The sequence below is a fragment of the Oncorhynchus keta genome, chromosome 14 (genome assembly GCF_023373465.1).
Source record: "Oncorhynchus keta strain PuntledgeMale-10-30-2019 chromosome 14, Oket_V2, whole genome shotgun sequence".
Lineage (NCBI taxonomy): Eukaryota > Metazoa > Chordata > Actinopteri > Salmoniformes > Salmonidae > Oncorhynchus > Oncorhynchus keta.
This window is the reverse complement of record NC_068434.1, coordinates 64785352-64798508: the sequence shown is the minus strand read 5'-3', so window position 1 is coordinate 64798508 and position 13157 is coordinate 64785352. Positions and strand designations below refer to the sequence as shown.

Sequence of the window (13157 nt, the reverse complement as noted above, 5' to 3'; positions counted from 1 at the left end):
CCCCATAACATCACTGCTCTAGAGGAGATCTGCATGGGGGAATGGGCCAAAATAACAGCAACAGTGTGTGAAAACCTTGAAGACTTACAGAAAACGTTTGACCTCTGTCATTGCCAACAAAGGGTATATAACAAAGTATTGAGATAAACTTTTATTATTGACCAAATACTTATTTTCCACCATAATTTGCAAATAAATTCATTTTAAAAAATCCTACAATGTGATTTTCTGGATTTTTTTCCCTCATTTTGTCTGTCATAGTTGAAGTGTACCTATGATGAAAATTACAGGCCTCATCTTTTTAAGTGGGAGAACTTGCACAATTGGTGGCTGACTAAATACTTTTTTTTGCCCCACTGTAGCTATGGGATAGGAATGGGTCAACATTATGTAACACTAGAGCATGGTTCTTGAGAAAATCAGTGTTTTCCTGGGACCCAAGCTCATGAAAACATGTCCCCTTTTCGGGGCCTTAAGCGAGATTTGGTTTGAAGTTCCCCTCGACCTCACGGGCAAAATACACTATACTTACGAAAGTATATGTGGACACCCCTTCAAATAGTGGATTCGGGTATTTCAGCCACACCCGTTGCTAACAGGTGTTTAAATTCGAGCACACAGCCATGCAATCTCCATAGACAAACACTGGCAGTAGAATGGCCTTACTGAAGAGCTAGGCGATTATCAACGTGGCACCGTAATAGGATGCCACCTTTAAGTGCTGTTAGTGTGAAGTGGAAACGTCTAGGAGCAACAACAGCTCAGCCGCGAAGTGGTAGGCCACAAAAGCTCACAGAACTGGACCGCCGAGTGCTGAAAAGCACGTTAAAAACGCCTGTCCTCGGTTGCAACACGCACTACTGAGTTCCAAACGACCTCTGGAAGCAACGTCAGCACAAGAACGGTTTGTCGGGAGCTTCATGAAATGGGTTTCCATGGCTGAGCAGCCGCACACAAGCCTAAGATCACCATGCGCAATGACAGGCGTCCGCTGGAGTGGTGAAAAGCTCACCGCAATTGGACTCTGGAGCAGGGAAAACACGTTCTTTGGAGTGATGAAGCACACATCTGGCAGTATGATGGACGACTCTGTGTTTGGTGGATGCCAGGAGAACGCTACCTGCCCCAAAACATAGTGCCAACTAAGGTTAGGTGGAGGAGGAATAATGGTCTGGGGCTGTTTTTCATGGTTCGTGGTAGGTCCCATAGTTCCAGTGAAGGGAAACCTTAACGCTACAGCATACAATGATATTCTACACGGTTCTGTGCTTCCAAATTTGTGCCAACAGTGTGGGGAAGGCCCCTTCCTGTTTCAGCATGACAATGCCCCCGTGCACAAAGTGAGGTCCATACAGAAATTATTTGTTGAGATCGGTGTGGAAGAACTTGATTGGCCTGCACAGAGCTTTAACCTTAACCCCACCGAACACATTTGGGATGAATTGGAATGCCGACTGCGACCCAGGCCTAATCGCCCAACATCAGTGCCCGACCTCACAAATGCTGTTGTGGCTGAATGGAAGTAAGTCCCCACAGCAATGATCCAACATCTAGTGGAAAGCCTTCCCAGAAGAGTGAAGGTTGTTATAGTATTAAAGGGACCAACTCCATATTAACTCCCATGATTTTGAAATGAGATGTTCGATGAGCAGGTGCCCACATACCATGTTGTGTATTTTAGTGGCCCCCCTCTTCACGGTGGAGAGAAAAATTGAAGTTTTAAATAGAATTTCCTGCAATTCTACACATTGTTGCCATGGGGTGTAGAGAATTCTTTGCCGGTTTAAAGCTAATTTCATGCAATTCTCTATATTTTGCCATGACTTATGCCATGCTAATATGATATTTGAATGAGAGTGACGAACAAAATCAATGGGGGCCCCCTGGAGGTCAGGGCACCTGGTCGATATTCGTTTATGACAGTGGAGGCTGGTGGGAGGAACAACAGGAGGACTGACTCATTGTAATGTCTGGAATGGCGTCAAACATGTGGTTCCCATGTGTTTGATACTGTTCCATCTATTCCATTCCAGCCATTACAATGAGCCTGTCCTCCTATAGCTCCTCCCAGCAGCCTCCTCTGGTTCCTGATTACTACAAGTTTACTGTAGATAGCTGGCTATACTAACTTAGCAATACTTTTTTATCTGACATGGCTAATGTCAGTGATTGACATTATAAGAGAAAAATTGCTGATGCACAATCATATTTCGAAATTGCATCTTGTGAATTATACTATTCTAACTCTCAACAGTAAGTTGAGACCAAGGCTGAGTTCCTAGCCAAAATAAATAAATACATAAACACATATATAGATAGATATATTATTTTACTCTGACATGTCACGACCCACCATTAACATGTTCATGATGACCCATACTTTAAGAAAGACTGTGTGGGGAAGGCCCATAGTACTCTAGTCTAGAGTACTATGGACTGGGCTTTTCTGATATGTGGGACAAGGAGTACAGAGTGCATTCCAATCTAGGGCGGAGGAGAGGGAGAAGCAGAAAGGGATAGGCACAGTACAGAGGAGTGTCAAGGCCTGTTTTGGTTCAGGCAGTTAGACAGGTGGAGGCAGCTGTGGAGGCAGCAGGGGCCCTGACTGACCTGGCAGTGGGGGCAGTGTGTCCTCTCTGGCCAGTGGCTGGTCGCTGATGGCCTGGATTAGGGCCTCCTGGGAACCTTTAACAGGAGTCGACATCACCCCGGGCTTGGAAATCCTCTCCTCATCTCGACTTCTGTGGCTAGAAAAAGAAACAGTTGATTATTTATTTTGGGTTTGTTCATTATTTCCTTTGTAGGCCTACCATGTGAGATGAAGAATGGTAGCAATTATGAAGAGAGAATAGAAAGGTGGATGGATGAACCCCGAGTCTAATTATTTATTTATTTTAAGTATAGGAGACAAAACAATGTCACACGACCTCTGCACCCTCTCCACAGAGAGCTTCCTACACAGGCTGCTTGGAGAAGGTCCTGTTGTTTTATCCCAGGGACGCAGCCACAGTGACGGAGTGTGTGATCTGTGTGTGTTGTTATGAGAGCGTCGTGTTACTGACATCACAGCGTGGAATGAGTGATAAGGCACTAGGAACAGTAAAGAACGGCCAAAACAGTAAGGAGTTAAAAAGGAGGACGGCCGTCTTCGACTCAAACTATTTGAACTACAAGTTTATAGGGTCCGACCTAGTCTCTGCTGGCCTCGGTTTCACCTCTGCATCGACTGCATCAGCAGCAGAGCAGACTCCAGGTGCTTTCAGCTATGTGGTCTACAGAATCCTCTCAACCCTACAGTATCACTGACAACCACACAGAGACCAGAAACACTACTCAGTCATACCGAAGCAGACATTTTTCTAAAAATGTTTTGATTGAGAGCTGTGTGCATTACAAATGATTCATTCCATTTCCCTTCTCAACCTTTTAACCAAACCACAGCAGCAGTACTGTATACCTGCCAGAGCCAGTCCCAGCTCCAGCTCACCACAGCCAGGCACTGAGCGTTCAGATTCAGATGTGCAAATGCCGTGCTCCGTCTCTGCAGCTCTATTCGGCTGCTTCTTAGAACAATGGGTTCGAATTCCAGCCTGGTCACATGACCCCGAAGCTGGCACAGGACTCCTGCCAGCATCCAGCAGCTTTTTACACAGGAGGAATGTAGCGGTAAGCTACACTACAGCTGGGCTGTGCCACCATCTTACACCCAACACTCTCCCTCACACAGGACTTTAACAGGATAACATGCACTCACGCACTCTCCCTCACACAGGACAACATGCACTCACTCTCCCTCCCTCACACAGGACTTTAACAGGACAACATGCACTCACTCTCCTTCCATCACACAGGACTTTAACAGGACAACATGCACTCACTCTCCTTCCCTCACACAGGACTTTAACAGGATAATATGCACTCACGCACTCTCCCTCACACAGGGCAACATGCACTCACTCGCCCTCCCTCACACAGGACTTTAACAGGATAATATGCACTCACTTCCCAAAGACAAAATCAGACTCAAACAGCAACAAACCAAAACCTATTAGCTTGAAAAGTGAAATGGGGATCCTTGCCTTCCTAACATTCAATTTCCTGTCTTTGTGAGAACAAATGAAAACACTCCATCAAAAGTGAGGAAACAAATGGGGGGGGGGGGAAATACACACACATTTCCTAGACGCAAAATGCTTATTTTTTAGTTGAGTTGAGTCAGCGACAACTTAAGATTTAAGATTAATTCACAACACATGGACCTAATTTCATCCTCATATTGAAAAAAATGGAGACTACCTTTTGATAATCCATATCTATTTCATACTTTGAATGAAAACTACAAGTGACAAATTGCAATTGCAATTATTCAACAGTGAAACTCCTGATAATGTGTTTGTAGTTCAGAGTGCATTGGGGACTGTAGAAATAAAGAGATATTAAAAATGGCTGCAGTACATGCAGAGCAGTCTGCGCTGCAAGGGACGAATTTCAACAAGGCTGTAATCGCCTGTCTGTCTGTCTATTTGTCCGTCCGTCCGTCAGTCAGTCAGAGCGGGCCTATTGGCCGGTCCTGGCAGCAGCCCTTGTCCCCGTCCTAAATCTCCCATGTCCTCCCTGCCCTGTCCTGGGTGAAATGGTGTTAAGAGGCAACACATGAACTAAACAGAAATTCCTACGTAGTGCTGTCCTTTTACCTTGCCTCCCTCCCTCCTTTCTTTCTCTGCTCTCCTTTTCTAAACACAACAGTACACAAGAACCAAAGCACAAATCTGCAATCGGTTTCCTTATTTCCTCCTGTGGTGTCAATATAAGGTTACACTGTATAAATGGACATCTCAACCCAATAATCTTGTTGTGATAAAATGTGTTTTGCATCATGGAAAGAGGGATACTTTTTTGTAATTCCCATAGACCACTGTCGTAACAACCATCTAAAATGGGACTGTTGCACAGCTATATTTTGTTATTTGAGGAAAATCCCTTACAAAACTAAATGCAGGAGGCTAACTAACACTATTTCACAGTTGAATGAGGTACTCCCACAAATATGTTTTTTATTTCACCTTTATTTTCACAGGTAAGTAAACTAGTCAAGTCTTGATTACAATGACGACCTGGTATATTAGGGAATGTATTCTCACAGGGACAAGAGAAACATTTAACTAAAGAGAATACCTCAACTATGTGAACCGTCTGATTCTGGGGCAAATCTCTCTGGGAAGTGTGTCAAATTCCTGCCTGGCCTCCTGCATAGCAAATACATACTGTGATGAGTCCTGCATGTATACTGGTCTGGTTATAGCCAATCCCTGCTGACACTCACCATTTAGTCCCTCTTGCCTGACATTCATAAAGCGCAAACAGAGTATGGCTTCGAACTAAACGAGTAACATTCAAACCAAGTGCTCAAGGCTCATCAATACAAGGTTCAGGAATACAACATGTATTATGTTACTCATTGTGTACGTACACAAAGACAAGTAACACCAATTCAATATCCCCAAACTTAAAGACTAACTCTGGAAAGAAAACGAGACAGAAAGACAGTTTATTGATCTAAGTACTAACCTAAACTCTAGGATGGTCTCAACAACTACGGGCAGGGTGTTTGTGACATTGTGACACTTACAGTGGGAGTATTCTGTGTAAGAATGTCCCTGCGTTCCTGCATTGAGACAAAAATTGTTATTCCACAGTGATGTTGACAGTTACATTGGGGCTGATTTATGGTAGTTGGTTACTGGAGTGGCTTGGTGACAAACAGGCAGCTGTAAATCACTAACAATTGGTCCCTCCAGATATCTAGCATCTATCTAGCCAGGCATTCATTCCAGCCTCTGATGACAAACTGACTTTAAAGGGATTACACAATTGTGCCATTCATCTGATTCCATATGGGCTGACAAAGCTTGGGGTTTAGACCCAGAGCATTGAGGAGAGACCAGTACCGCTACGAAGTACCAACCAACCGGCTGTTAGTTTTCCCAATTCAGATCAATGGTACAGCTGCTTATCTGCATTAACGCCATCATATCAGGATGTCTAAACACTACAGTACAGCAGCACTGAGGAGGGAGCTAAAGACAAGGTACAACAGGGGGCTAGGGGATGCTAAATCTGTGTGAGATCTCTGTCAAATAAATGGGACTGTTCACTGTGATTCAAAAAGAACACACAGAACCAATACTTGCAGAATCTGAAACGAGCAGGGCATTTTCAGGTATCTGACCCTCCATACATGTGCTCTGCAGCAGAAATAGCCACACCAGGAGACGACAGAGGACATGGTAGAGTTTGGAAGCAGAACACTTGACTTGTGTTGTTTCGTTTTGAATCCAGGACTTTCTTTTCTACAGAGCCTCTCCTCCAGGGCTCAGAGCCTTTCGCCAGAGAGAGAGAGAGAGACACACACGAGCTCCATCTGGGCAATCCATCCCCATCCTGGTTAATTGCTGTGATACGACAGGCCGTGTGATCAGAAACCAGCAGCAGCCTTTCCTTCCACAGCTCTATCCCTCCCTCCAGCCCCTCTGGCGTCAACACGCCACATAGTCAGTCTGAGAGGAACTGTCAAGCCTTGCTCTGTAAAGGCACCTCATCTACTGGTCTACTTCTCTGTATAGCGACTATCTATTTAGTCAGCTACACAGGCAGCTATGCAGGCAAGCCAGTCGCCACTACTACATGTCTGTCAAAGCCGGTTACTGCATCTCTCCACTGCTTTCCATGCAAACTTACTTTAGCCTCCAACTGAAGAGATGGAAAGAGAAAATTGTGCAACAGAGGAAAGAAAACACAAGACATTCAATTGACTGGGAAAATGGAAGAAATTAAGCACATGTTAATATTTAGACAGTTTATCAAATATATAGTTAACATTGTACTGACTGATGCTCTGGCCCATTCCAGGCTGGTGGTGAGGGTTTCCTTTAGGTTGTGATGAGTTATTATGGACACTGTATATAGGGAGACTATATGGTGAGCTATAGGGAGGGGTGCAGGGGATGGGACATCGATGTGGAAAAGCATCAATATCTTCTCCTCTGGCTCGCTGTGACCTCTGACCCCTACAGCAGGTCATTATGGGACTGCAGGGATCATAGAGGCACATCTGTCTGTTCTATTCATCCTGTGTCTTCATTATCTATTGATACACAGCCCTCTAGAAGTGCTGGCGATTAACACTAACAAACCATTTACAGGCTTTAACATGACACATGATGAGGCTTGAGTTGCAGCGCTGTGGGTGTCTGTGTGATGTGTATGACAGCTGTGTGTCCCATGAGGATTGTGTAATATATATACTGTATGTGTGTGTGTTTTCCTTACCTGCCATTGCTGATCTGCCGTGGTGAGTGTCGGGAGGGGTCCGAGGGCTCAGACCGGGTAGGGGAGCGGGATCGACTGCCCCGTGCTCGATCATGGGATCGAGAGGAATGGTCTGAGGTCAGTGAATGAATTTCTGAAATGTCTGTTAGAACAAAGTGGTGTTTAATATGGCGATTGAATCATGACAAGTAAACCAAGAAAGTAATAAAGTAAAAAAGAGAGAGAAGAGAAATCAGTGGAAAAAAGATTAAGTAGTAAGTTTTCCTTTTCAGATACCTCTGGGAAATTGCACCCACATAATATCATGCCATATTGTGAGCTAAACAAAACGGTGTTAATCAATATGAGGTCGTTAAAACACGAGATTGATTGAGGTTAAAGTCCTGTAGAGAACGCACAGAGCTCCATCTCACCGTCTCGGTCGGAGTTGTTGCCGGAGGGAATGCTGTCGTCCATGTCGGGGATGTTGAGCAACGTGGCTCTGTCGTCTCTCTGGACCACCATCTTTAACTTGCCCTTTGACCTCTCAATCAACTTCTTAGCATCTATTAGCGACAGGTTCTCGGTCACTGTGCCGTTAATCTGAAAAAAAAAAAAAAAAAAGTGTTTAAGGAAGGTTTCATTCTCATCATTGTACAGTTTAACTTTGGACTCGTGCAACAGCACACATACACCAAAGCCATACAGTACAAGACCTATAATGACGTTTAATAATGTATGATTTTAGCAAATGTTCCACATGCACAGTGCTTTACGTATGGTCACTTGCAGTGAGAGACTGAACACATCATATTTTATAGCATAAAAATGAAATCACCACTCCCTTGTTTAAAATGTTTATAATGGAAGGCTAAAGTCTCACAACCACATGTTATCCCTCTTTCTTGTACACACTTTCATAGTTACTACATTTGGAAGACTTGAGTTCGATACAAGGACTCTCTTTTGAACACAGTGAAGTGGACTAAAACAGTCAGAGTCCAGGGTGTACCTTCTTGTGATGAGGTAAATGTTTCCCATCAGCGACTGACTAGTCAGGAACAAAAGCGAGTGATGGAATGCATGGCCCTGCTTGAGGACTGAGTAGCATACTAATGAACTTTGAACTCCCATTACAGGCATCTCTCTCAGAGGGATCATATAAACAGTGTGGCTAGAAGTCATAGTGAAACAGGCCCAAAATATTGCCTCATGTGAAGTGGTATGCTTAGTATATATCTGCTCTGAATCTCAGCTCAGTCCCCGTTTCTTTGAGTGCCCGTCACTGCATTTGAACCGGTGGCATTCCCACTCCAGGTAATCGTCTATAACGACCAGCCCAATCATGTCTCTGGTTCTCACCTTCAGCACCACGTCTCCCTCCTGGATGTTTCCGTCCCGTGCTGCTAGGCTCTCTGGGGAGATGTCCTTCACAAAGATGTGGCTGGCCAAACGCAGACCATACTCTACTTTAAACAACAACAACAAAACAATATTAGCAAAGTACTGTGCAATACCACACCTTAAACTGTAGGGTCAAACTGACAATGCAAAGGAAAGAAAACCGGGCCTCCCGAGTGGCGCAGTGGCTTAGGGTACTGCATTGCAGTGCTAGCTGTGCCACTAGAGATTCTGGGTTCGAGTCCAGGCTCTGTAGCAGCCGACCGCGACAGGGAGACCCATGGGGCGGCACACAATTGGCCCAGCGTCGTCCGGGTTAGGGGAGGGTTTGGCTAGCCCAGAAAAAAATCATTCATTCTGAAAACCTAAGCTGGACATTGCGGTGCCCACCTTCATTCTTACGGGACTTGACAAGGGTGACTTTGGCGGGGCGGGACGGTGTAGAGGAGCCTTGGGATCGGCCAGAGCGGGGCGAGATGCTCCTCTCTCGCGAGGCACTGTGTTCCCGCCGGCTGCTGTTGCTGCGTTCACGCTCGCGGTCGTTCGTCCGCCTGCTGGCCGTGCCGCCGCTCGCCGCTCCATAGGCGCTGGTGGGCCCGCTGTGCGGCTCGCAACCGTCGTCTTCATCCGTGTCCTCTTCCTCGTGCTCGGACATAGTCTCCCTGTCTCCCGGGCGGGACACCGGGATCTGAACCTTCCGTTTTCTTCTGATCGTCTGGGGGGAGAAAAGGACATATCACCATTCTCAACCACCTCAAATGACCTCTTATCAACTCAATGAAGTGAGAAACGTATCTAAATCCCTGGGGTGGCATTCATAGAAGAGGAATGTACTTGCTGAGGATGGAGGACCATAACATGAAAGGTTAGCCTGCTGGCCATTCCCGAGGAATACAACAACTCACTATTTTTGCATTCTTTCCACTCTTCCGAAGCTGCTGCACTGCGTACGCATGCTCTACGTTGTCCATGGACACCGCGTTGACCATTACCACACGGTCATTTTCCCTGGAAGGAGAAGAGAAACAAGGATGCTCAATCCCGGTCAGGATCTACATTGACCACTCCCAAATCAGGACCATAGCGGTAACATAGAGGGCTGGTTACCCAGATACAGATTAAGCCTAGTCCGGAACTAAAAATCAGGCTCACAGTAAATCTCAGTTGAAAGTGTTTTCTGCACTTACGATAAGAGTCCTTCTGCTGGGCCTCCCTTCAGGACGTCGGAGATGACAATGGAAGTCTCACCACTCTGGAAGTGAGGGTTGTCCCGGCCCCCTGAGATGGCTATGCCGAACCCAAACCCTGGGGCCTGCACACATCACACACATACACAACAGAAGTTGGAGACATGACGTCTGGGACAACAGTGCATGTTTTCTTCATTTTATCCATCTGGGAGTTTTGCCTGAATGCACTTGATGAACATAACACTGTACACAGTAGAAGGATACATACTTCCTCACTTCAGTTAGTATACCAGATTTAATACATAGAAAATAAACACAGCTACTCTAGACTCTAGTCATTTTATTTAAGCACAGTCAAAAGCTATAAAACCATCCCTTCATGTAGCCTAGATATAGCAATAGGATTAGTATATGTTATGTCCATAGTTGTCTCCAGAGAGAGAGGGAGCGAGAGAGAAGAGAAGAGCGAGAGGTGTCTGGCACAGTGATCTGATCTGCTCTCAGGGCTCTCTCCTCTCTAGTCAGTCTGTCACCTCTGACTGTAGCCTCCATTATCACAGCCAGCCTGACTCTGTCCTGACTCCTGATCTCCTGACAGATGGCCAGGCCAGGACGCCACTCAGGACTGGAGACCGAGAGGAGAGACAATTATAGTAACCGTGGTGGTGATACGCTCGCTGACACAACCACACATTGACAGCATGCCTCTAGCCTGGTCCCAGATCAGTTAGTACTGTGTAGGCAACTCCTATGGTTGTTGTTATGTTATTAAACATTGCACTCTTACAGACAGCCAATGAGATAATCCCAGTCAACAATGTCTACACGTCACCTGAGGTTTCACTAGTCTAGTCCTGTGAGTGTATGTCATTGAAAGGTGTTAACACCAACATTTTTACAACATGCTTACTACAGTGCAATCATGGGGTAAACTAATTTAAGTGGTAGGCCTATACCAGTGTAAGTGGGATAATAATATGGTTTTGTAAAGGGAGTGGGTGGTGCCAGAGTTATGCCTTCACCACTGTCGTGATTCTACTCTTATTACAGTAGTTGTTTTGCTTTCCAATGCTCTAGTGTAGGGGTTGTTAAACTATTTCAGCCTGGGACCAAATGAGAAATTCTGTGTTTTCCTGGGACCAACGCTCCTGAAAACAGCCCCCCCCCCCTCCCCGAGGGGGCCTTAAGCGAGATTTGGTTCGGGGGGCCCACCTCACCTTGCGGGAAAAACATTTTTAAAAGTTAATTTTGTGCAATTCTACACATTTGCCATGGGACGTAGAGAAAATGTGTCTGTTTTGAAGCAGGTTTCATCCAATTGTACACATTTTGCAATGACTTATGCCATGTTGATATCTGAGTGTGAGTGACTAACACAATCACGGCTTCAAATATGCCTGTAAACAGGCAGCATGCCGACCTGTTCCCTCTCCTGTCTCTTAAACAATGACAATACAGGGTTCTTATACCCCTACCCATAGTGCATTTGACCAATGAAAACAAGGCATTTCACATTCAAAAGACATGAATTACATGTCCTTCATGATCCTTCAGATCATAAACATACTTGAATATATACCAGCACATATCTCAATAACTGTCCTAAACCATGGTTAATGAGTAACTAGACTTTGGGGATACGCGCAACAACGCACCCCACCTGCCTGTCAATTCTCTGAACAGAAAATGAACAGAACCCTCTTCAATAAATGAGGAAATACAAGGTAATCTCACACATTTCTGACAATCTACCTTCACATTTTAATTAGTAAACAATATCACATTGTACTTTTGATCACTTAATGTATGACCAGAAACAGCCTATATTAAAATCGGGAGATGCAGCACAACAAGAGTTTTCCGCAGAACTAACGGCCGGCGCTCCCAACTCACTCTTAACACACCGTTTCTCACCTTTTACAGATGACCAGCAACAATCAAGAGGACATCTCTAACCCACATGATTATCAATAAATAAATGTGCTTCTCATCAACAGTAAATCATCGTCAGAGTCTGGTTATTCATAATTTCTTTAATTCAAGTGATGGAGGACATGAAACGATCATCAACCACAGTGACTGACATCACAAGAGAAAAACTGCTGATGCACAACCACATTTAGAAACTGCACCTTGTGTATTTTACTATTCTAACTCTCAACAGTAAGTTGAGACCCAGACAAAAAAAAAGTATTGGCAAGTGTCAGTGAACTCTAATTTGAATAAGAAAATTATGAAATCCATGGATTTAAAAAAAGACAAATATTTATATAGGGTACTAGTAGTGATGGGCAGGAAGAACATTGCTACAGTTACATATCAGGATATTATTTTTGACCGCATATCACATCTTTTTGACAATAATTGGAATAGTATTTTATTTAGTTTAGTTATTTTTGCACACTTTTATTTCCATGATTGATCACTTGTTTTCTCATGGCTTTCTCGACCCTCTGCAGCAGACATATGGTAAGCAATATGTTCAGAACATCGAATTGCAATAAAATCACAGTATCGACTCGCAATACATATAGAATCGTGAGAATTGCAATACATATTGTATCGGTACCAAAGTATCGCGATAATATACCGTGAGGTCACTGGCAATTCCCAGCCATAGGTACTCACATAGACCAGTTCATGTGTAGTCTACACAACATACAGTATTCCCTGTGATCCTGGAGTGTCATGGGGATGGCTGCCAACAGGAAGAGAAGAGAAACACACAGGAAGAGGACGCTATATAGCTCTCTTCCTCACCGCAGCTTCCTGACATCTGTATGCTGGGCCCATTGTGTGTTTCATCAGCACACTTCCTGATCCTGCAGCTGGCCTTCCCGGCACAGAGAGAGGGATGATGATGTAGGGATGGAGAGGGCTACATAGGAATGGAGAGAGAGTAAGGGAGAAAGGTAAAACACTTACTCTGTGAAGGGTCACTGTGTGCTGTTCCCATATTACAGTTTCCTCCATCGCTGCGCTCTAAGACAGGGAGAGAGAGAGGGAGAGAAATGTCACTATCATTAGGGTAATGAGGGTAAGCGGTTAACACTGTGATAATGAGCATTCTGAACCAGGGTAAAAGTCAACGGGAGGTAATGTATGCAGCGTAAAAAAACGATACTCAGAAGGAAAGGATTTTCTTCTAAAGGTTGACAGAGAGATTGAACTTGTGGTAGACCTCAGAGTGTCTCTGGGTGGCTGGATACGTCATGGTTTTAAAAGCCTATCATGTGCTCCCTCCGTTTGCAGAGCACT

The 13157-nt window shown here is 44.7% G+C and overlaps 1 protein-coding gene across 15 annotated transcripts in view; it reads right to left on the bottom strand.

Annotated features, from left to right (window-relative positions):
* The window catches only part of tjp1a (tight junction protein 1a), a 161409-nt gene that overhangs the window by 31247 nt on the left and 117005 nt on the right, over positions 1-13157 (bottom strand). For 10 of the 15 annotated variants that reach the window (XM_052462138.1, XM_052462135.1, XM_052462142.1 and 7 more), the window contains 8 exons: positions 12825-12881; positions 9897-10021; positions 9615-9717; positions 9100-9424; positions 8671-8777; positions 7743-7911; positions 7330-7471; positions 2611-2747 (listed from right to left, as the gene is read on the bottom strand). In XM_052462138.1, coding sequence (XP_052318098.1) covers positions 2611-2747; positions 7330-7471; positions 7743-7911; positions 8671-8777; positions 9100-9424; positions 9615-9717; positions 9897-10021; positions 12825-12881 — 1165 coding nt within the window. The remainder of the gene's footprint in view (positions 1-2610; positions 2748-7329; positions 7472-7742; positions 7912-8670; positions 8778-9099; positions 9425-9614; positions 9718-9896; positions 10022-12824; positions 12882-13157) is intronic. The other 5 variants (XM_052462136.1, XM_052462141.1, XM_052462150.1 and 2 more) reach the window with 1 other exon arrangement.